The sequence below is a fragment of the Ceratotherium simum genome, chromosome 20 (assembly GCF_057802395.1).
Source record: "Ceratotherium simum simum isolate JZ-2026a chromosome 20, ASM5780239v1, whole genome shotgun sequence".
Classification (NCBI taxonomy): domain Eukaryota; kingdom Metazoa; phylum Chordata; class Mammalia; order Perissodactyla; family Rhinocerotidae; genus Ceratotherium; species Ceratotherium simum.
Window position 1 is genome coordinate 20,939,277 of NC_141919.1, and position 25,507 is coordinate 20,964,783.

Below are 25,507 nucleotides of genomic sequence, written 5' to 3' on the forward strand. Positions count from 1 at the left end.
TATCTCATTAAGAGGTAGATTGACTCTGGGAGGTCTCTCTGTCTCCTGTCTTCTGCCTTTAGAACCACCCTGCCTGCCTCTGTTTCCATGAGCTCCCTCTAGTTCAGTTCCACCTGTATTTGTCTTGACCTTCCTCTTGTCTGCTGAGGACCGGTGGACATGGTCCACCTCTTGAACCCAATTTGGGATTACCCGTCGGTTTGGGTCAAACCGTGCTGGCCCTGGGGGCAGCTTTCTTTGCTGTGTTTGTATAGCTGGCTTGCCCTATCCTGCCTATTCAGATTGCAGTGCAAGGATGTGAAAGGCACTCAGCGAACATGAAGAGGTGGTGAGGGTCCACTTCCAGCATCCTGTGCCCCCAGAGGCCCAGGCCCTGGCTGGGCACAATGTTCTCTAAAGTCTCAGCCCATGCCCAGGTGCATTCTGACGCAGGTTCTGAGGGAGTCTCTTTTTCCCAACTCCCGCCCCTTCTTTCCACAGGAGCTGGATGCTTTTTTCACAGGTTCTATAAACGTAGCAAAGTTTAGAGTGTGTGAAAGTTTCTGGTAGCACCTCAGAACCAAGTTTATTTTCCCCAGAAATAGTAGGCATCACTGCCAGAAGGGGCAGGCCAACCCTTCTCAGAAACATCAGGTGATGGTGCTCGACCAGTGAAGCACAACTAGCCGGGCCATTTGGGCACCGAGGGGTTAATGCGGATGGGTCGGACAGACACCCTGGGAGGTGGTCACATCTCCTGTTACAAGTTGCATTGTTGACTCAGGCACCTAACACCACTGGAAACAAGCCACCAGACCGGCGCTGAGGTCAGGAGTTAGCCTCAGCTCGCAAGTGGATGCACTGGAGCTGGCCCTGCTGCCCAGAGAGTACCCATAAAGATGGAGAATTTTTGGATGTACCAATTTGAGTGTCCCGAAGACGAGGTAGGTGGATCCTCAGGCTTCGACGTGACATTTGCCACTTTGCTTTTGGTTTTCTTCTCCTAGTCCTGTCAGATTTTAAGTTCGCTGCATTTCCCTTGATGGTAAGAGTCAGTGAACAGAGCAGAAATAGATGAGGGGAGTGGGCATTGCCAGGATGGAAGGAAATGTGAGCAGGTTTGCCTGTTGCTTGGAAGTCCAAGATGACCTGAAGAGAGAAAATGCTGTTTGATCACTTAGAAAGATGTCGTGCTCTTTGCTTTCTCTCCATCAGCGCTGTATTCTTATTCTCTGTGTTCTAATAAACAAGTTACTCTGGGTGCTGTAGCCTCCAATTCCGTGCTCTGTGTTGTGTCTGTTGCTTCCCTGATGCTAATGAAAATGAATGGAGATTAGCACCTTACACATTAGGAACTACTTTGGTGAATGAGGTAATGGGCATAATGTACTCTGTACAGTGCCTGGCACGTGGAAAGCCCTCCATAAGTGGTGGCTGTTACTGTTCTTAGCAGATAATGTATTATTACAGCAAATAGCATGCTCTTAGCTGCATCTCTTCGTACAAACTAAAAGGGACTTCGGTTTTTCCTCTCACTGAACTTAGGTCCGGTGGCCTGGGAATGAAAGTGCCGGAAGACCATCAAGGGATGTATGGGCCTGGATGGGGAAATGAATAACAGGCTCCCTCATCTGTCCATCACAAGTTGTAATGCATTTCAAATAAGTACAGTGAGGCTTTCAAAGGGGAAAGGAACTTCTGTTTATAGATCAGCTTTATCAGATGATAACTTATCTCACCTTACAGTGATGACTGGTTAATAGTTAACTGATCAATTTTTTGTGCCTTTGAGAACAGGGTTTCAGAAACTTAGAGCCCTTTTGATGGTGATAAAATGAATGATTTGTGGGATACCCTGATGATGAATGCGCCCTCTATTTGAGGAGATTGCTGCCATGCAAGGCTCTCTCTGAGGTACGAGGTGGTCCAGGTCTTCACGCTACAGCCTTGAAAGGGGTTTAACAGACCTGGGGCTGGGAATGGGAGCACTTCCCCTGTGGGAAAAGAGAGAATGGAAGTGGTTAGAATATTTTAACTGACAGTTATCTCAAAATGTTCTGTTGGTATTAACTGAATCCATTATAAATGTATATATAAAACACTTCATTAGGCCCAGGCTATTATCATTTTAATGACATAATTATGCCCCTACAGTGCCTATGCTAACTTTCCTACTTCACCACATTAAGGAAATACAAATGTGTGTTGATAATATAGTTTGAATTGAGAGTGAATAGTTATGGATTTCTTAACCAGTTTCAATTTTCGGAAACAAACATATCTTGGAACAAGAAAAAACTAATCATATATTTGGGGTTTTTTTAAATACTTCTAACATGGAATAGGTTAATTTAAAACGATGTAGATCAATGAGGAAAACAGTGTACATTTCTTTGAGAAAAGGGATAAAGCTGGATAAACTGATACCCATAGTGAAAAAGCTATTTGAGAACACTAGAACTGGAGAAGCCCCACACAGTCCCCAAAATGGAAGTTTACCAAAAAAACTAGAGCATGTGCCATGGCCTGCCCTAGGTAACCACACCTTTGAAATTCCATATAGAAGAGAGAATGGAACCAGAATGTTCAGACTGGAAAGGAATTGAATGACCGCATGCGTGATTACAGTCTGCATGAAATGCCACCTAGGGGAACACTTGTTCCCGCTGTGTCCACAATACTATTCTAATCATATGAGGATGCATGATTTGCAAGCAATGTCTGCCAAAGAAGGGATACGGACCACGACCAAGAACCAGTGAAGAGAACCCCAGCTACACATGGGTATAAATATCCCTGTGAGCACATAAGTGCAACACTACTTGTGTCAGAACCTACCCTGAGTATAAACCTATTTTGTGTTTCCTTTTTCTTCTGATACAAAAGGATTGGTGTCCATGCATCCTTCCATATCTTCAACACATTTATTGAACTCCTGTTGTATATTTTATGGGGAACCCTGTATTAGGCACTAGGAGAAGAAAACATACAAATTAATCATAAATCCTGCCTTCATGGTGCTTATTAAAAGATTATAATTAAAATATTGTAAATATCCTAGAGTATCATGATATTTTTATAAAATACAAGGGAGAAGGTGACGCACCACAAGAATGGCACAGATGAAATACAAGCACTTCTCATAGGAGAGGGATTCCTTCCACCTAAGAAGTGGAAAGACTTCATGAAAAAGGTAACATTTGAAATAGGCCTTTGGAGGTTCATGGACATGTGGAGCTCAGACAAGAGCATAAACAAAGGCACTGACAGAAACACACGGTATATGCAGAGAACAGAAAGTGGGTTCAGTTTGGCTTGACAATAGAGAGTAAGAACTGGAAGGGAAAAAAACGGTAAAGAAATTAAGGCTGAGCTTTGGAGTACCTTAAGTGCCAAGGTAAAGAGTCTCGGATTTATTCTATAAGCAAAAAGGAACCACTAAAGTTTTTGAATGGAGGACGGGCTTGCTCATAGCTTGTTAAAACCCTGTTTAAAAATGAGAGTAAACAGGTCCTTAGTGAGAGGTCTCTGGTTGTCAGTTTGGGCTGCTGTAACAAGACACCATAGATGGGGCGTCTTAAACAACAGAAATTTATTTCTCACAGTTCTGGAGCCTAGAAAGTCTGAGATCAGGGTCCAGCATGGTCAGCTCTTCCTGGTTTGCTGGTGGCGGTCTTCTCCCTGTGTCCTTGCATAGTGGAGAGCAAAGAGAGAGGAAGCAAGCTCTCTCATGTCTCTTCTTATAAGGGCACTAATCCCATCATGAGGGCCCCACCTTCACAACCTAATTACCTCCCAAAGGCCCCACCTCCTTATACCATCCCATTGGGGCTTGGAGTTTTCAACGTATGAATTTGAGGGGACACAAACATGCGGTCCATAACACCAGTGAAGAAGGTTCACGAGCTCTTGGTGCTCGGGTCTCAGGGAGTATATTGGCTGCTTGGTGACTTAAAAACAACCTTCGTCTCAGGTTCTGTGAGTTAGTCCACATAGGTGAAATTACTAAATAATTTAGTCCCAGATAGATTTGGTAAAACCATGTGACTTAAAGAATTATTTTCTCCTACCGTTCATTGCAATAAAATTTTTGTCACTGAGTTTCCTTGGAGGAAAGGGATCAACATGTCCTGGGACTCATCCAGATTGGCTAGAGCCAGCTGGCGTCTTGTACCAGGTGACCCAAACAGTGGAATATCTTCATGTGTCATGGTCATACACAAGCTGTGTTATAAATTAACATTGGAAAAATGCATAGGCACGTGATTCTCTTTTGTAAATCAATCACCATACAAACCATCACTCTCAACACTCATATTCCAAAATGTTGTCTTGAGTGAGAGATGGTGGACATGCCAGAAATTGCACACAGCCAGCCTTAGTAACAGGCTGTACTTACCAATATACCAGTAAGAGTCTTGGGGCTTATAAATTAATTTGGAATCTTTCTGGTATAATTTTATAGAGCCTTTGGTGTGCTTTTTAATTTTACCCATGAATAAAATTTTAATAAGGAAACAAAAAGATGAGATGAAGAAAACATCTCCATGGGTATGTGTTGTCCTTGTGAACACTCTCCCAGAGGGATGAAATAATTTTTGTAACTGTTGGAATCTTAAAAGACTTCTCAAATATTGGTTGAGTGCTTTGTGCGTGCCCAGACACTGAGCTGACCCCCGTGTGTGTTATCACCAGTTAATCCTCATGTCAACCCTGGGAGGTGGGTAGTAACTGTTTTCCCTAGTTCTCAGGAGGATCCGTAACCTGCTCAGGGTCAGAGCCATGAGTGGTAGAGCCAGAATTCAGACTCGGGTCGGCCAGAGTCTGGGGCTTGAGTCTCTAACCACATCCCCATCTTGAAACCTAAGTTACAGTTTCACTTGTTTTGCCACAATATAAAATTAAAACATCCAAGTCCTTTTCAAAGGAGAAATGTAACTTGTGTTCCCTATAATCACACTATGCTTTTTTTTTTTTTTTTTTTTTTGAAAATGGACCCTAATACTGGAAAGCCAGATCATCGCGGCCTCGAAGACTAGACTTAGTGTCTTAGGAATTGATTGATTTTTACTTCTGCCAACCATCAGGCTTTTTGTTCCAGCATCTTCCGAGTCCCGGGGACCTGTGACAGGAAAGGCTTCTGCGTCTCCTCCACTGGAAGCCTTCCCTGCAGCTACGGCAGGTAGTCTCTCCCTCCTGCTCTCAGGGCTCTCCCTTCATGCCTGTTATGGCAGCTGTCATGTCACATTTTAACCACAGCGGGCAGGAGTGTTCTAAAGAATCACTGTATAAGTGTACCTTGGAAAGGCTATGATTTCACTCAGAAGTGAAAGATAAAAACAACAAACAAACACATAGATACAGAGATTAGCTTGGTGGTTACCAGAGGGGCAGAGGGGACGAAGGACAGCAAAACGGGTCACAGGGCACATGTGTACGGTGATGGATGGTAATTTAGTCTTTGGGTGGTGAAGATGATGTAGTCTATACAGAAATCGAAAGATGATGATGTGCAGCTGAAATTTATATAATATTACAAACCAATGTTACCTCAATAAAAAAAAATAATTCACTTAAAATGAGGACCAAAATTTCAAAGTATGGAAAAGAGGGGATTTGATTAGAACTTTGCCTTGAAAAACAATACTAAAAAATTATAAACCTAATTTTAGTTTATCTAAACTAGATACCTAGTTTATCTTTTGACTAACAACGTGTAGGTTATAATTCCAATTAGATGTGACTTCTTAGAACAGAAAAGAGGTGTTGATTTGGGGAGTTGTAATTTTTTTCAAAAAAAGTCCTTGAATCACCCAATAGAATAGCCACCTTCAATTCACATGTGACTTTTGCAGCTTGCTCAGAAAGGGTCCTTTCAATCATAAAGGGGACCATTCCAGCAAAAAATATTTGAGGGCTGACTCAGTTTTCCCAAGGGCCTCTCTTAATTATTTGATATTCCAATCATGCTCTTTGAAAGCACCTCTAACATCATCATCCTTTCCATTTTTCTCTTCTTAATTGTTAAGTGATGTAACTCCACCAACTCTTCAAGTGTCTGTAGCTGGTTTGAGCAGTTCTCCAACTTTATAAAATTTTCCTTTTTATTTATTTACTTTGCAATATTTTCACTTCTACTGTGCAGTGCGTTTGCTGTTTTTGCCTTGTAACGCCAGATGGTCCCAACAGTCAGCGGAGAGCAGCTGACAAAGACAAGGACCAGAGAGATGCTAGTGTTTGGGGAGGAGGACTGTTCAGGTGGGCACTAACGTTGAGTAGTCAGCTGCTTAGTGACTGTGTTCTTATGGCTTTTGCTTTCCTGCAGGGACTCAGACAAGACCACTGCTTACAGAGGGCGCCCTGTGCTCGTTTGTAGATCTGTCTCTCCTGCCAGACCAGGAGCTCCTTGGGCACAGGCAGGGGTCTGGGCTTCCTCAGACACTGCCAGCACTTCTGGGTTAAATAAATGAGTGAATGGCCCAGGCAGAACTCATTTTTTTGTGTGTCTTTTGACTAGAATTTCTCCAGAAGTCTTTCAGGATCTCTGTACACCTCTCCAAATCACGACTTTGCTCTCAGTCCTGCCTCAGCCTTTAGATCTTTCTGAAAAGAGCGCTGTCTGTCTGGAAAGAGCTAGGGCCCTTTACCTCTGGCTTTGGGGTGAGCTCATTATCATCTCAGCCTCTTTTCCAGATTGTCATCTCCCCTTCATGCAGCTGTCCAAGGGTGAAAGAGGATTAAGGGAAGGGAAGAGGGAAAGTGATGACGCAGCCCCTCAGTGCTTTAGACGTTCTGGTTCGTCTCAGGAGGTAGTTAAGTGCCTAGATTGTGCTGCTTCAATGAGGACCGTAGGCGAGTGACTCACAAAACACCCTCTGGGCAGAGAGTAGGCGCCAGCTGCTTGTCATCAAGGGGCACCGGTGACTCGTCCCTGCCCTTCAGCTCGTCTCCCCCTTCCCTGCAGAGCTGTGCTGTTCCACCTCCCTGCCTCTGTTTCCAGTACCGTCCACCTCTTCCCATCTCACTCCATGAATACTGCACAATTTTCAGGATTCAGCTGAAAAATCACCTTCCCCGGGAACCATTGCTGATACATACCCCTCCCCTCCTGCAGAATTGATCCCTCCCAACCCTCTATCCCCACGTATGGGTTAATATCCTAGCCACTTGGCATGGCCCTGACCTCACATATCTGCCTCCTCTCATTCACTGGGGAGGGGTGGAGGACAGGACCCCCAACATCTTTTTCCTCTTGTTTCTTGGCCCAGTATTAGGAGCACAGGTAGGCTGAAATGTCTATAAATGTCTGTTGAAGGAATACACGAATGATAATTATTTGTGTGCTGTTTTTCTCCCCTACAAGCATAGCCTGAAAGTTCTGTGAGCTGTCTCACCCCTACCACCAGCAGTACAGTGTGTGCCCCTAGGAGATGCTCAGTCGCAATTAAAATGAGTGATTGGCTTTCCATATGGATGCTTTTGCATCCTTAGGCCACCTCCAGCCTAAGAACAGGACTATCATCCATCTCGTGTCCTGACGTCGAAGAACCTAAGTCTTAAGGCTGAAAGCTTTGCTCTGTGGAACCTCAGAGATATGGCGGTAAAATTCAGATCATAGTTTGGAGAATGTGCTAGAACACAATCTGCAGAGGACCAGTTATTGAGCTCAGGGAGTCCTCTTGTACTTACCCAGAACAGGGAGCTGTTGAGTCATCTTTGAACTCTACTTGCTTCTAGACTTCCCAAGGCGGCACTTACCTTTGTGAATTTCCAGGCCAACATTTGCTTCCCATCCTTGGTCTCATTTGCTTAGAATTGAATATCCATCCAGTAACCCAGAAGGAGTGAGATTCCAGACAGAGAAATATGTAATAATAATTTTTATTTTTTTGTGTCATATTTCATTGGTTAAATTTGCCTCCAATACATTTTTTGAAAGTAAAAAGTGTTATCCAATGTCTGATTTTCTCTCCACTTTTGCGAGCATAACAAGGCGGAAGCTGGAGGTGAGGGGCAAAGGCTTTTAAAGCAGACATCTGAGAAGAGTTAATACTACTCCTGTGTTTAGGCTCTCTGTGGACGCCATGCCTGCTCTGAAGGCCTTTGTCCACCTTGACTTTGTCAGCAATGGCGTGCGAGTAGTAGGCTTCCACCAGGTGGGGTCCTCTCTCGTTGGGGGACAGCTTTCTGCTTCAGAAGAGCTTTGCTGGAGCTAAGGTCAGAGTCTTCACAGGCAAAGACCATTTCTCTAACTCAAAATGCAGATTTAACGTTCTACCCATAACAGCGTAGGGGTGCTCTATCAGAAAGGGGCTTCTCGTTACCACTAAAGTATAATGAAAGAGAGGAGTGGTTGATGTGTTTTCTGTGCAAGTTGGAAAACATGATAACGCTGGAAACTACATTGAAATCATTTATTCTGTAAACGTTTTCTGAGTGCCTACTGCTTATGAAACCCAAGGCCAGGCGCTTGGATTACGCAGATGAGTAAGACAAGATAGCTGCCACTTTAAGAGCTCTTGGAGGAGGGGAGACGTACACATAAACAGATAATTACAAATCCTGGCGCATGCCATCGGGGATGGGGGGAACAGTACTGTGAATAGAGTCTGAGAAAGCTTCAACAAGGTGAGTGCTTTTGAATTGAGCGTGATGTGGGAGGGAATGAGGGAGAACTCTCTAGATGGAAGTCATTAACTGCAAATACAAGTGGAAGGAAACACAAAGGAGCTCATTGCGTGCCGAACTCTAGGGCATTGAGTGAGGGGGAAATGGTCCCTGATAAATGGTGTGGGTCCCATGAGAGCTTCGGCGGGGGCAGTGCCCACCACAGTCGCATTTGTGTCTCTTCTCCAATGTTCCATGGTGAACACCTAGCACTGGTCACGTAGCCTTACTGTGGGATCTGACTTGCCTCTTCTGCATCCCAGCCCACTGTTCGGATAGCCTGTCTTCTCACATCATCCTGAGATGATTTGGTGCCCGCAGCATTGCCGAGAATCCATTTTTAGAAAATTTGCAACAGAAAGTAGGTACAGAAATAAGAACTGGGGAACTCGTTTGGAGCATTTTTTTTTTTAATGAAGGTGTTACACAGCCCTCAAACCAAGCAATTAAAGAGAAGCCAGCTGCACTAGCTTCCCAGGGACTAGACCCTTAAAATCTTTATGAGAAGAAAATTACTTGGGGAAAAATAAAGACACATAAATATCTAAAGAGCTTCTCAAATTTGAAAAATTGGGAAAATATAAAGGCATTAAATTCTCATAAAGGCTTGATTACATTAATTTTGAGTCGGCCAAACTTAGAGCAACCTCAGCAAATACCTGCCAGCTCTCTTGGGTGCCAAATGAAAAATTCCATGTGTTTCTTTTTAAAGGCACGCAGAGCCATTTCCTTGCATGCAGGGGCTGTGGGGCTTCAGGTGCTGTGTCTGCTATTCCCCTGTACCTGTCTTCTTGGCTTTACTGCAGCGTGGCTGATTTCTGCATGTGAATGCTTTAAGAGGCTCATGGGTCCTCAGCTCTCTGCCCAGAATCAGGTGTATGGGCTCATGGGAAACAAATCCAAGCCTCACAGCAATAGGCCGGGACCATACAGTGCCTCAGCATGAAAAATACTGCATTTCACCACGTCATCCTTCAGTTCATTTGGTGCCCCCTGTGTTTCCTGTAATTCAGACTTTTTGGAGAAGATTTGTTTTTTTATGATTTCACACAATGCCCACTTAGGTCCCCCTTGTATATTAATGTGTCCCCTCCCCTCCTCAGCACCATTGCTTTGTGGACCCTTCTCCCTTTCCATGCAGAGGTATTTCACTGATGTTTCTGTTCCTCAGCCTCCCCAAGGGCCAGTCTCAAGAGAGCAGAAGCAGATTCAAGCAACCACTGGTGTTATTTTGCTTCCTTTGCCCAGGATGTACCTCCCCTCGCTCACATCCTCACGCTTCCTCAGAGAATAGATCCTTGTGTGGGTTCTGTTTTATGCCTTCTATCAAACATCACCAACAAACTGTGAAGCAGCGAATTCTTACTCTCAGAGTACCATCGCTATGGAATTCTGAAGCACCGGACCCTTCATCTCTCAAGATTTCAGGAACATACAGGAATGTTCGGCAGGGGAGGGTTTTCGGAGACTGTATTAGTCCCATCCCTGTGCGTGGTGTGGTCATTCATTCAGCAGGTAGTTACGGGGCGCGTACTGGATGTCAGGCACTGGCCTGGAGTTTTATATTCATTCCAGCAGGGTCTGCCTGTGCAAAGAGCCCAAGCCCATCACCTGGGGCAGTAACACACCTGATGGGGACCGTACCCCCTAAACCTATTTTTCTAAGCCTTATTGTTAAACATATCATTTAACAAAGGATTTTCGAACTGTTCTACATGTAGCCAAGGTAATGTTGCTTGGATGCTGAAATTTCTCTGAATTTTCAATGGCCTGCGGATTAAATCAGACAAAATATTTGAAATCTGAACTGACTAGGAAAATACAGGTGGTGTGGTTTCTGGTCATCAAAATCAATCCCAGTTGCCTCTTTAAAAATATATGTTTTAATTTTTACTTTTCCATTCAGATAATCTTGGGCAGCTGATTTTGTAAGACATTTAGTACCCAAAGTCTTTGTATCCGATAAGGAAAATTTTTAAAAGACACATTTGTGTATCACCATTGGCTTTATTCATCTAGGGCTTTAAGTTGGATGTGCAACTTTTGCTGTATTTAAACACTTGGCCCAAGAGGGATGAAAAAAGCTCAACTCTGAGGGCTCCTTTGAAAACATAGCAGGAATTTAAAAGAAAGCTTGACAAACCCAGGTCTTTTACGTACGGTTGGCGCTCCTTCCCAAGGAAGTTTTCTCACTGCTGAAATGATCCTACAGTTGTGTGTGGCTTTCTCCTCTCTCTCCACCCCTCCTCCTGGCCGGGTGTTCCCCCGGTCCCTCAGGTTCTCACCGTGTTGTTCCCTTGCTGTGTTCCAGTCTCCGTCTCCCGGCAGCTCCTCACCCCTGGGCGCAGAGTCTTCGAGTACACCCCTTCATCCCAGCGACCCCGCGGAAGCCTCCACAAATAAAGAGGTAGGGTGATGTTTTGTTTCAAAAGCCATCAGCCCGTTTTCTTCTAGTCTAATTCTGGTTTATGCTTTCTCCAGCTGCCCACAGAGCTTTGGACCCAGATTACCCTGGAGAGAGAAATTCTGTTTTCTCCTCTCCGGTGTGGAATTCAGTGATTAAAGACATGCCATCCAATTTGGCAGCCACTAGCTACAGGTGTCTATTTTAATTAATAAATAAAATGAAAAATTCAGTTCGTCAGGCACACTAGCCACATTTCAAGTGCTCAGTAGCCACACTGGTGGCTACTGTATTGGACAGGGGAGATTCCAGAACATTTCCATCAATGCAGAAAGTTCTCTTGGACGGTGTTGGATGTTGGACATCAAAAACACTGAGAGGCACCATCCTTCCTCGTGGTGTTACAAACCTCGGGTACCGTGGACTTACAGTTGCTATGTAGTTTGGGAAATGGGTTGGCTTCTTAAATACCCATTTATTTCAGGCCCAAGTGAACTATCTTTCATGACAACAGGGTGACCACTTGTCCTGGTTTACCTGCGGTGGTTCCAGTTCACACCTATGGTCCAAGCAGCGCACCTGGTGAGCACCTCTTCTCACTTTCTAAAGCAGTGCTGTCCAGAGAGCTTGCTGCATGATGGAAATGTTCTACCTCTGCACTGTCCTATTTGGTAGTCACTAGCTACGTGTGCCTAGCAGGCCCTTGAAATGTGGCTAGTGGGACTGAGGTACTGAATTTTTCATTGTGTTCAGTTTCAGTTAACTTAAATAGCCACGTGTGCCTAGGGGCTGCTGGACGGTTCAGCCCTAAAATGTCTGTCCCTTTGGGCAACAAATCATGTAGTTGCCCTACTTCTGGAGGCCAGACTGAGAATGTTTAAACAAGAAGAGGCTGCTTGCTCCCACTGAGGTTTCTGGGGCTAGAAAGGGGCAGGTGTTTTTCCCTGAGGGGAGCCACTGCCTTCTCCAGCGCTCTTTACACCCAGCTAACTACCACCCCCGCCTTTGTATGAACCAGCCTCAGGTAAACATTGGCCTGCACCAAAATCTGTGTGTAGGCTCATCTTCTCTAAGTTTAGATGCTGCCTGATCAGCACTGAGGATGTGCATTAAAGAGGTAAACCACATAATGAATGATTGTCTCATTTTCCTTCCCTTTGCTCATAATTTTATGTTGAACACAATGGAAGAAAGCAATCTCCATTTTAACCTGAGCGGCAGCTCACTTCTAAAGGGAGTCTTAGTTAAAATTTAGCCTTAGTTAAAATTTAGCCTTAAAGTATCATTGAGTACACATACATTTGCCATTAACTATTCGTGCAGGAGGAAAGTATATTTTTTTTATTAATCTGTTCATAGTAAACCAAACAAACATAAGGAGACCTTCTCTGAAACGACCCCAATACTAGAATTTAGATTTGAAATATACTTTGTCCTCCTCTGGTCTGGATCCTCAGACCCTAGGCCACAGGAACAGGACTAATGGGGTCACAGTTTCTGCTGGCCCTATGTCCAGATAGGAATGGACGTCCAGGTGGGCTGGCCCTACATGAGTAGGAATTATTGTCCTCATTCTTTAGTTGAGGAAGCTGACAGGTTGAGTAACTTACCTGAGGTCCCAGGGCTCACAGGTGGCCGGGCCCGGATTTGAATCCAGAGCTCCTGGGGGCCAGGCTCTTAACACCAGGATCTGCTGTCCTGGGGGTGAAAAGTGCTTGCAGGTCACGCACTGCACAGACAAGGTGGCTTGTGTGTCCTTATTCCAATTGTCAGGCCTCCAGGCTTTGCACGCAGTGTAGGTGACATTCTGGAAAATCCCAAAGGTTTTGGCCTTTCTCTTCTTGAATGTGGCTTTATTAATTCTTGAATGTTAAGGATCAACCAGTGTTCATCTCTGTCCACATGTGAGAAAACAAAGGGTTCATCAGACATCTGAATATTCAGCATTTGATTATTCATCAGCTATAATAAGCAAGGCGAATTTGTTAGTTTCTCAGTTCCTACTGGACTTGGCACATGTTTCTGCATATCCTTAGAAATAATGATGAAAATCCTCTTTGTGTGCAATAATTAGAGATTCTTTCATTTCACAAAACTCTTTTTTAAAAAAAATTTACTACCCCAGAGACTAAAGAAAGCCAGTCATGAGCTCATGAATAGAGAATAAGTAATGTACGAAATGCCCTCCATTGTGGCTCTAAATAAAACAGCAGCTTTTAGGGCTATGGACAAAAGTACTTCTTTTGTAGCTTCTGCTAAAATCTAGGCACTGTCCTCGAGATTAGCATTCAGAGAAGTATCCTAATAACCCAAGAAAATCTGACTTGGCTTCTTAGATGTACCTGGAGGCTAAACAAGTTTGATTAAACAAAGTAAGCCCTCATTACCCCAAGCCCGTAGCTGCTGAGGGCAAGGATACGGAGATGGTTGGGAAATAATTAAAAATCTTTGGCCCTTATGAAGAAGCCAGCTTCCATCTACATACCATGAAGTTGTGAATTTTAGTCTTTAAACCAACCAGAATTAGACAGACTTGGCTCTTGGCACCCAACTGGTCCTGTCTTCCCACTTGGATAAATCAGAAGTAAAATGAATGTAGAGCTCTGTTGAAATTAGAGTTCTCTTGCCTCCTATCCACGTATGGAGGCTTTCACTTGATGTGCGTTTTTCCGTAAATGCATTGGCAGCCAATAACCTTTCATTCCTGGTAGATCCATGTCTTCAGTTTCTTTAATGATCCTTTCTGAAACTAGCAACCCACCCTCTTTGGTGTGAGGGACTATTTCATCCCAGTGAGCATGTCCGCAGCAGGCTTACTGACAGGTCTCCCTGTGCAGTGTATTGTGTGATTAGTGTTGAATTCTTGTCATTGTCCTGGATTAAGTTAGATTCTTAAAATTAGGTTTCTTTGACTGCCTCCAATTTTTCACGTAACAAGTAACACTACTAATTTTTTAGAATGTTGTGCAAGTATTAACTAATTAATCATCCGTTTTCCATTCTTATATTCCAAGTGAAGAGTACTGTATGAAGTACTATGATAGGAATTGTTTCCCATGATGTCCCAGCCCTCATCCAGAGCCCTTCACCCTTCTAACCCACTGGGCACCCCACAGTATACCCTAATTTAAGTCAACCTGTTGAGCAGCTATGCTGTACTAGATACCCTTTTTCTAAAAGGCATGTCTTTAAATCATCACCCAACTCCTGGTAGATTCTTAGCAATGAAAATTGTTAGGCTTTCTGAGGATAACCCTTGGCCGTGCAAACCCTACTTTTTGCCCATTTTAGGGAGTCTTTTACATTAGCTCTCCACTCTCCTGCAATGCCCGCATCACCCTGCCCCAGACATTCAGCTGTAAATTCTATTACTGATTGAAGCAGGAATGAATTTCCTACTTTATACCACTCAGAGTTATCTCTAGGACATTCGCTTGTGAAAGGAACCAAATGGTAAGTGTTACTTCTCTGAGAGCCTTTAAATTGCCATCCAGTCGGGTTCTAGAAGGTTTCTAGCTGATCATGTCCACTTCCAAGGATACCGTTAGAAGACTGACCTTCGCTATGAGGTGTTACTTAATATAAGAAATTCCAGGGTTTTTAATTTACTCCTTTGTTTGTTGTGTTCTTATTTTAAGGTAATACACAATAATGACTTATGTAATGGAATTTTTTAACTAAAATAAATCAGTAAGAGAGAAAAGGAAGAGAGAAAAACTCTAGCAAACATTTTTAGCACAGTGCGAGATCACTGCAGCAAAGACCCAAGTGAAATAAAATTTCTAATGTCCTTTTTATTGCTATTGCTGATTATGAATTGTGGTCTGTGGGGTATTTTTTAAGCTGACAGGCATCTCTCTGATTGTGGAGTGTAGGATTTTCAGATTATCTAAAACATGAATCGATGATTCTGGGCTTTGGGTAACCTTTAATAATAAATGCATTTGTTTATTTACACTTTAGTTTCTGTAACCAAAAATGGTTGACAACTGGTTAATATCTGCCAGTGGTGATATGTTTATTTTTCATGTTGCATGGATGGTTGTGTTAATGCATTTTTCATCATGCTTTGCCCTTTGTGAAATCTCTTTGTCTTAATTACAGTCAAGAAAAAGCTTGGCTTCGTTCCCAACCTACGTTGAAGGTAAGAGCTGAAAAGGAAATATTGAGCATGAGTCATTCATGAATATTTTAGCATTTTGGTATTTGAAGCACTGAGCCGTAAGACAATAGTGGGGAAGAAAGGCCACAAAGTCACTGATTCACAATCTTAACAGTCATAGAATCTTAGACTAAAAGAACAACAGCTATGAAACCCCCAAAATCCTCCTCCTGCCTTTGCTGATTCTGTCCATGGGAACCTGAGGCTGGAGTGAGGCCGAGGGCTTCACCCAGCTTAGAAATGATCATATTGGATCTGAAACCCAAGTCTCCTTCCCTTTACTTCAGTACGCCTCTTACATCCGCCAAGGACCATTCAAGTGAGAATGAACTTTAAGGGAGAAATTTTGGTCCTCTTGTGTTAAACAACAACAACAAAAAGACCTTCCCAATAATTCCCGACTCTTGCTTGGATGAGCTAGTAATAGTAACATTTATCAAGCGCTTACTCTCTGCCAGCTACTCTTCTAATCACTGTCCATGTAATAATTAATGGAATCCTCACTTTGATCTTGTGAAGTGGGTTTTGTCATTATCCCCATACTATGCATGAGAGAACTGAGGCATCAAGAGTGCGAATAACTTTCCCAAGATCACACAGTTAGCAAGTAGCAAAGTCAGGCTGTGAACCAGCAGTCTGTCTCCACAATTCTCCCTGTAACTGGTATTCTATGTGGGGCTGCCACACATGGTTGTGTAGGTTGTTCACTGCACAAATGCACCCAGTCAGGAGGCCTAGTGGGGCCAAAACTCAGCCCAAGCTATGCACCCAATTTGAAGTCTTGCCACACAAATGGAGCACCTATTTCTCATTCACACAGAGGATAGAGGTGCCACTGATCAGGAGGGGTGAGTAGGGAGGATGGCAGATGCCTCTTCAGGTAGTGTGGATTATCACTTCCTTAAAGGAGGATTTTCTGGGGGCCAGAGAAGGCCCAGACATCACCTTGAGGCCATGTCTGGCCTTTGACTCTTGTGAGTGAACAGTTAGGTATATTCTACTGCCTGGGAATGAATTACCAGGATTCATAAACCTTCATGACCCCTTGGGCCTGAAGCACAGGACAAGCTCATAGGTTTGGTTGTTACTCAGGTTTCTTTCTTGAGTAACCTGCAAATTATTTGCACCATTTTTGTGAAGTTCCAGCATTCCGCAAGAGCACCTCGGGGAGTTTTCAGAAGTTTGGAAACGCCATTCTTCTACATATTGGTTCCTCCAGGCCTAGAGATTTTCAGCTCAGCCTTATGAGTGTGAGATGTAACACGTCTGCTTGTTCACTCACAGAGCAAAACAGAGGCACTCCTGAGAGGAAAAACACATTCCGGAAGGCCAGGATGAAACCTGCAGTTCTTTGACTTAGGACAATTATAACGTTAATTTTTTTAACTTTTTAAAAATACACCAAAATGAACTTAAGAAATTAAGTCTTTTTTTTTCTGGGTATGATACAGTGACAGTGCCATTTGATGATAAACAATTTCCTTGGAAGATAAATGGCATCATATCTCAAATGTATGATTTGTTTAGGTTCAATATTTCTGTGTCTTGGCTGCTTGACATTTATACAGTCATTTAAATATTATTTGGATTGCTCTTACACATATCTGCATATCCACACTTATTACGGTTGAAGAGGGACCTTTTTCAGTGAGCTAACTCAGAGATGAATATATGATATTGGAAGTCCCATAGGGAAGTACATAGTTTATTTTTCTTTTTCTTTTAACATTCATTATTTTCACAAAATAAATGGAAGGTTTTTAAAAGTTACTGTCCCGGATGAGATCTTTTTTCTCAATACCTGGTTGGCAAAAATGATTATGTTTAAGTAACATTGTAAATCTGTCACAAGAATTTATCACAGAAGACTGATAATCTTTTTTTTTTTTTTTAATAATTTTATTTATTTATTTTTTTCCCCCCAAAGCCCCAGTAGATAGTTGTATGTCATAGCTGCACATCCTTCTAGTTGCTGTATGTGGGATGCGGCCTCAGCATGGCCGGATAAGCGGTGCATCGGTGCGCGCCCGGGATCTGAACCCTGGCCGCCAGCGGCGGAGCGCGCGCACTTAACCGCTAAGCCGTGGGGCCGGCCCATGAGACTGATAATCTTTACTTTGTAGAAAGCGTAGTGTAGGACCTAACTGGTCCGTACATTATTTTAGTTAAACTAGTGCTTCCCTGCTACACAACTGAAACTGTATATTGTAAATAACCTGCATCCTTCTCGCATCTCTGAAGGTTTCAGGGTAGGAAGCATGTGGCTGTTGAGAAGAATATGAATTACTGGTATGTAGTGGAGGTACCACTCAGTGTTTGTCCAGAAGTCTTTCTCAGAAAGATCAAGAATAAGACAAATAACAGGTTTCCTTATTTAATTACTACACAGATGCTTTGTAAAGGCCCTTTCCTAAAACACTGTTAATTTCTTTGTTTCAGCCACCACCTTGGTTTTGGAAAAACGAATAGACTGTTTTAAGTCTATACCCTGATAAGTAGCTTATATCATCAGAAGCGGCTTTTGAAGCTCAAGATGAGCTTGATGTTTAAGGATAAAAATAAAAACGATTTCAGATTAGCTCTCCAAGAGGAGAAAGCAAGTTTTTGCATTTCAGGTTATCTAATTTAAGACCCTGAGGTTACATTAGATAATGTTAAAATGTATATTTTAGTCTCCTCCAATATGGCATTCAAGCCAAAGAAAATATATGTTTTCATTGCAGAATTAAAATGCCTTTCTTAGTGCATCTGTTGTAAAGTTATTTATTAGTCCCAGATGTGTTTTAATTTCAAGCAGGGTTTACAAGGTGATTATGATTAGAATCAGATGCCCCATTTTAAATATTTAAAACTAAAATTTGATTTAAAAGGCTGGTCAATGAGAACAGAGATTCCGATTTTCCTTGGAATTGATCTGTTTGCGGACGCAGGCCAGGAACATTCTAGCCTGTAAGTCAGCAAGGTTGGCAGCATGAGACCATGGCTTTGGGGTAATGTTATCTGTCTCGCAGCATTGGGGTCAGAGGCCATTATGGGAATCCAGACATTCTGAAACAAATACCTATTTTTCTGATTTATAAAATTTGTTTCCCCCATAATGAATAAACTGGAAGGGACAGATATGAATGGGTGGCAAGTAAAGGAACTGCTGTAAAATGAGGTTTTCTAATAAGACAGCCTTCTGCTCACCTGATCATTTGTCCAGCAAACACTTATTTGATACCCACTGGGTGACAGACACTGACTAGACACAGGAGAGCCAAAGATGAATATGACGTGGTCCTTGTCCCCAAAGAGCTCACAGTCTAATGGGAGAAACAACATCCTTTATCACTGAATTTTATGTTTCATATTTAAATAAATATTCACATCATTTCTCACAGTAAATGGCCTGGATGAAGTAAATTACTCAAAGAAGAAATTGTTCCTTCTATTTGAAAATGAGGGGTGAGTGAAGGTAGACACAAAGCGAGGCCTTAGACTAGCAGGTTGACGCACCTGCTCGGGGGTCTCCAGAACTGGGCCACTTGGCCCAGTGGCAAGCAGTGGGGGAGGGGTGGTGCGCAGTCAGGGACTTGGCAGGCCCACCCCAGGGCGGCTTCACTCATGGCTGCGGCTCTGTGTGTTACAGTTCCTGGACCTTGTGACCCCGAGGACTTGATTGATGGAATCATTTTTGCTGCCAATTACCTTGGCTCCACCCAGCTGCTTTCAGACAAAACTCCCTCCAAAAACGTGCGCATGATGCAGGCCCAGGAAGCAGTAAGCAGGATCAAGGTGAGGGGGTGCGGTGGGCAGGTGTGGGCACCTGAGCTGTCCAGAGTGGTCATCCCACGCCTCATATATCTAGTCCCGAGTTTAGAGGAGAGTGGACTGGGATGTTTCGGGCAGCGCTTAGACATGTACCTGCCAACAGCTCTAAACAGAAAAAAAAAGTGTACTGGAGTCCTTATGTACAAATATGATATATTTTGGTTGTTCTCAGTGGCTAGCCTTGAGAAAAAGTACGTATGATCACAAACTTTGTAAAGTTGAAATGATAAGGAAGACATCATTTTGAGGATTATGTCTCAAATATTAGAGCTTTATCACTGCATTTCCACTGACAGCCGGAGATCAGTGACTTAAACACTGTATTACAGTGTGGTCCAGGCTAGGTCTCATTGCTTTGCTTTCAAACTGGTTGATCCTGTTCAAGCTAGATTGAACTGGCTTGCTTCAAGTAAAATGAACCAGTTGATCAAATCTAACCTGGCTAGTCTGAACAAGTCACTGCAACGCTAACCCAGTTTAAACTAGTTTGAGCCAGTCATAACCTGTTTGAAGCTGTTCTATCAAGATTTAAAAGGAATGAGCCTGTTTGATCCAGGAAGAATGACTTTCATCTAATTTAAGTCATTCACAACTAGTCTGAATCAATCATAACTGGTTTGATCCCATGGAGCTCTAGAATCTCCACCATGAGGCCAGTACTACCTAGAATCATGAACAAACCCAGGACTACAGGGACATTTACAGTGCCATCATGTTGTTCAAGTGCCATTATGGGCCATCAGCACCCAGAACCACTGAGCAGCCCCACTGGAACCACAAGGCCATTTTCACCCAGAGCCACAGGGATAAGCATCACTGTGGAAACCCAGAACCAGGTATTTGAAGCAAGTTGGACTAGGTTAGGACTCACCAGAATTGGTTTTGTCTAGTTTCAACTGGTCAAAATTGATTCCCTCCTCTAGGAACCATTCCTTTTCCGTATTTTCTCAATCAGACATTCCCAAATTCCATCCTGGTGTTTGTGTGGCATTGTGGAATGAGAAAGAAGCACAAGTCGAAGGCAGTTACTCAGAGTCCTTAGTCAAGGAAACGATAGTGCCTGAATACTTATGTGCGCAAGGCTGTGCAAGGTCTCGAGAGGGAAGGAAAAGAGCGATTTATAAAGTGAGATCCTTACCCTCAAGTTCAGCAGCACCAATGAGAGATGAATCAAGCCAGCGAATGTGCAGGGTGTACCCGAGGCAGAGAGAAGGGTGTTGGATATTAAGTGCCACAGGAGTGCAGGGGAGGCCTCGAGAGGTGAGACGCTACCTGAGAGCTCGAAGGGAAGAGAGGGCAGCAATTTATAGAGGTCATAGAGCAGAGGGGGTGCTGCCGGTCCTTCCACCCGAGCTGCTTCCTGTTATTCACGTGCCAAGGCTCTGCCACACGGTGAATATTAAACAAGGTCATATTTCTATTGATGCACTAATTATGGTGACTTTGAGCCCCCTGCTGCCCAGTCACTCTGCAGTTTCCCAGGGTGCTGTGTGAATGTCCCCAGGTCCCCTCTCACTGCTTCCTCATCAAGCTGCTCTCCATCGTCCTGCCGCTGGGGCCTCCACAAGTGACTTGCTGCTCTTAAGACCTCTCTGTGCTTGGAGGAGGCCCTCTTCCCCGCCAGCTCAGCGTTGGCCCTTCCCGTAACCATCCATAGTACAGTGAGCCCATGCTGCAACTTTCGATACTATTACTGACGTTTTAGGAATTAGGATATATAAACCAGAGAGTAATTTGCAACCAGGGTCGGCTATTGTCATAACACCCATAGGCCAGACCCAATGTCAAAATTGCTGACAGGGGCCTACTGTTTTCTTCTACATATCAAGAACCACTGCACCACTTCATCCAGGATGTACAAACCTTGTCTGTGCCTCAGACGCCCTGCTACCGCAAGGCCCACTTCTGTGGTGTTCGTGTCTTCTCCCAAAAGTAGTGTCTACCAGGATGATTGACAGTGGGAGGATCCACTTCCTTCAAGGGGAGTGCCACCCACACCCACAGAGATGCGTCTTACATTGTGCCTCCCAGCAGGACAACTCATGACAATCTTTGGGTCTTTAAGCCTCCGTAATGTTGCTGGTAGAACATCAGGTTCCTGTTGAGCTACCCATCCAGGCTTGGCCTAACTCCTTTTCACTGTTTCCCCTTATCATAAAGAGGTGACATTAATACCCCCAGGTCTCCCCACAGTCGTCGTCGTCTTAATTTAGAATCTGCCAGGTACAACATTCAAAACAAGAACACGCAGCCCCATATGGGAGAACGAGCTTCTTTTCAGGCAGTGTCCTGTCTTATTTCATACAGAGCAAAGAACTTTAAAAACCAAGTCTTTAGAGACATAGTTCTGCCTCCTCATGTCCCACAGTTACCAAACATAGCAGGTTATGATTTTATTAAGTTAACATTTGTTAGGTAGAGCCCCAGGGTGCCAGATGCTGAGCAAAAGACCACAAGAGAAATTGATTAGAGAAGTTCATTACTCACAGGTTCTGGAGGAAGTACCCAGCACACCTCGAGGGGCCACCAGCGAGGTCAAGGCAGGGTGCAGGCAGAGAGAGAGACGACCTGGGACAAATTCCTTTATTAGGGTCCGTGGGTGGAGTGCTTTGGGGTTCCCAGGCTAAGACCAGATTCGTCAATTCAAACCAAAAAGCAGGGTTTTGGTAAGCTCCATGGGTGTCTTATCTAAGGGGCACACAAGGAGAAGGCCCTGGGAGGTGGGAGAGACTGTTTTTACAGGCGCTGTTGGGGGAGTCATATCAGGAACTTACATTTGCTGTGACTCTGTGGGCTGTTATCTAGGGCATGAGCTTACATGAAGGACTAGTGTCATTTAGGGTCACTGCAGGCCACTTGACCAAACAAAATGGATGCCAAGACAGCAATACCACAGAATAGCTTATGTAAACTCTCTACATAGCACTTAGTTTCCCAGGTTAGTGGTGCCCTTAGCTTCCCCAGTACCAATGGGAGTGCAAAGACCTGGCCTCACTCTGGTTCTCTGACAGACAGGGACCACCTCCAAAAGGGGTGTTTGGAAATGGGTGGGGGGCACTTTTGGTTGCCACAGTCTCTGGGGGCATTTTTACTGGCATTAGTGGGTAGAGCCAGGGATGCTTGACACCCTGTAATGTCCAGGATGGGGCCACGGGACAAAGATTTATCTCCTGCAAAATGCCAAAGCCTCCCACCCCATCGAGGAACACAGCCCAGGCCTGTTCAGGTAAGTCCTCCAGAACAAAGCATCAATCCCCCCAAAAGATGTACTGAAGACCCCTGAGACAGAAAATTGTGTTGCTTTGAGAGTAGTTTTTCTAGTTTTTCCTAGGTTCTGCTCATCAAGGTTTCAAACATGTTAAGGTTCAGGTTTCCTTCTGGGCAACTTGTTTATTGGTTTTATTGACCTGGTAGCTCTTGACTCCTATACATAGAGTTTCTCTGTCTTTCTGCTGCTCTGTGACACATATGTAGTATTAGATGACCTTGATCGGGGAGCAGGCCCAGGCACATCACCTGTTGTAAAGCAGTGCTCAGGGGAGACTCCAGCAAGCCGGTACCAGATCCCACCCAGTGCCAAGTGTACTGTAAATCATGTCTTCTGATTTCCACAGTGGAATCTGAGAGTGTGGTTTTCCCTTCTGTAAAGTCCAGCTCACTGATAAGAAGCCAGCGAGTTTACTTTGATGCTTCAAAGGATTGGTATCCAGAAGTTCCACTGTTCATTTAAACAAAAAATTAGGTGGCTCTGTCGATCAGAACAAGCAGGGCTGATTATAAATCCATTTTAGACCTGCCTAGAGCAGAGTAAGCATCTGGAAAACATATATTTATTTTACAGCAAATTACTCTAGTGTGAGGAATTCATTATAGAGTGGTAAAATTAAATGGTTACGTTTCATGTGTAAGTATCATTTTACAATGTGTTTCTATGCATCTGAAGGAACTGTCACCTGTCATTAAATATTTTCTGCCTCGTGTTCCTTTAACGTCCATTTAAATGCCCGTCTGATTGTTTGACTTGATACCCGGCCAGACGCTTTTTCAAATTGTCAGAGAAGACGGCCGCGTTCAGACCCGTGGTTACTTCCGAAAGTGTCAAGAGTGTGCACAGAGACCTCATCGTCTGCAGAGAGAACCGAGGGGCCGAGAGCATTTTTCCGGATCATTCGGGGTGGGCTCAAGGGGAACAGGCACTGTGGTGCCCGCAGGTGCCTAGGAGACACCTGTCTCTAAGGGAGGTGGGGCCACACGTTTTCCTAAAGAGACACTGACCTTTCAGGAATGAGTTATTCTAGGCCACCTCCAAAGAGATGCAGAGCAGAGTGAGGCTGCAGATTTTATAGTGCCCGTCCAGGAAGGAAGGGAGAAAGAAAGCTGTGGATTTATTTGGAAATCCTTTTAGCAATATCCTCACCACAAACTGATAAGTAATTTCAATTTCTGCCGTGATGCTCCCACCAAAACAAAGGCAGAGGGGTTTCCTCCTTTCGTTCTGATTCCTCCTTCCTCCCTCACTCCCCTCAGGGGTCCCCATCTGGCCCCTCTGTCTTTCCTCTGCCTACATTGTTTGACCCAGTGGATGCAAGTGAGGCCTCCCTCACCATGCGTCCTGCTGTGGCTGTGGTGTTCATGGTGCTTCGTCCCTGAGGGAACACCGAACCTGAAGCTTATGTTTCCATTTCAAAGCAGTCTTTAATTTCTGTTCTGTTTGTCGACTGTGTTGCTCATCACTCACATGGCACCAACTGTATACTAGAATTGATTATTGCTTATTGGATTTACACTTGGAGTTTGGAGAAGTACAATTTTCTTAATTGAACAAAGAATTTACAGATTTTTTTGCTAAAGTGGAGAGAATTTGGAGTTGTGGTTTGGCCGGATATTTTCTACTTAATGTGAAAAGAAAACAAAGGAATTTGGCTCAGAAAGCAGACTGTCCCTATGCAGACGCCTGTGATGGGCATTTTAGGAGATAAAAATTAACCAAGAGCAGCTAGTCCTTGACCCTGAGAAATGTACAGTCTAGTAAGGGAACCAAGAAGAGTGTTTAGGTAACAATAATGCAAGGCAGGCTGAGGAAGCTGAAATTAAAAGCCTTTTCCATCTACCAGAATATAAGAAATAAGGTGCGTCTGAATGCAATAGCAGAATTAGAAGACATCTGCCATTTTTTACAGTATTTTTTTCATCTTTGGACCCTCCCTAATGTATCCTTTCTGCCTTTTCTCATCATTTTTGAGAAGAAATAATATCCTTCCAGGAAGCCCCCATATAACTTAAGAATGCATTAGAGCAGTGGTTCTCAAAGTGGGGGTCCCCAGACCAGCAGCATCAGCATCACCTGGGAAGTTGTTAGAAATGCAGATTCTCAGGCCCCACCCCAGTCAAACTCATGGGAGATGGGGCCCAGGAACCTGCATTTTCGTAAGCCTTCCAGGAGATTCTGCTATACACTACAATTTGCGACCCACTGCCTTACAGAAGGGTGGACCTTCCAGCCTCGTGGAGCATCGTTTCTCTGACTGCTCTGTGGCATTCCAGTCAAGCCAAGTGCTTCTCACTGATAGGGTTCCACTGGCAAAAAAGCTCAAGAAATGGTGCAAAATAATCTCCTTTTTGGGTATTTGCCACATACATTTTCCTATCAAAGGCTCTAAGAAGTCCCATACTAAGGAGATTTAATTCACTTTGTTGAACTTCTGGTTAAAGTTCCCATAATTATTTGAACAGAGAATACGTTGTCACTGTGGGATACCTGTTCAAGTCTCGTTGCTAGGATGCTCTAGAACATGTTTTGGGAGAAACTTCTGGAGAGCTTTGCCCTACATACTGTCGGTATCTAAAGCGCCCTAGATAGAGACACACCCTCCCCCACAGTGTGGGAACCTGCCTGACCCCTGTCTTGAGAACAAACTTGAAGCCAGTGCAGCCAGCTCACTGGTCTTCCCTTCTCTTCACTACATCTCCACACTTCATTCCACTCACTCCCTCTTCGTTCTCTCCTCTTCAGCCGGAAGACAGGGTGACCTGCTGGCTCCTACCGGAGCCGTAGCAACTGCCTCTTGTCCACACAGAGTGTGGGGTGTATGTTTCCATTCTTTCTACATTTGGGAGGCTCGTGGAATCAGGTCAAAAATGATTTTTGGTATTTTTGGGTTCATGCATTTTTGTAAGGAACATTCATTATCAAATATTCTTATATCTATCTTTACTAGTCTGTCCCCCAAAATCAGATTTTTCCATTCTTTTCTGATTTTCTTTAAATGTAAAAATTATGAGTTAATTATAGAACTCAAATTTCTATCATTGTAGCTTTAAGCCATGTACTTTCCCGTCTGACTTGAAGAAGTCTATGATCGATAAAGAGGATATTGACACTTACAGCAGGCCCTTCACATACGTTCTCTCATTTACTCCTCAGAAGGGAGGGGGTAGGGAATCCTGTGAGGTGGGTATTATTAACCCCACTTTACAGGCAA

General features: G+C 43.9%; 1 protein-coding gene across 1 annotated transcript in view; it reads left to right on the forward strand.

Moving 5' to 3' along the window:
- APBA1 (amyloid beta precursor protein binding family A member 1) overlaps positions 1 to 25,507 on the forward strand; it is a 67,766-nt gene that overhangs the window by 14,846 nt on the left and 27,413 nt on the right. The window contains exons 2-4 of the mRNA XM_004440634.3: positions 10,958 to 11,053; positions 15,155 to 15,194; positions 18,844 to 18,989. Coding sequence (XP_004440691.1) covers positions 10,958 to 11,053; positions 15,155 to 15,194; positions 18,844 to 18,989 — 282 coding nt within the window. The remainder of the gene's footprint in view (positions 1 to 10,957; positions 11,054 to 15,154; positions 15,195 to 18,843; positions 18,990 to 25,507) is intronic.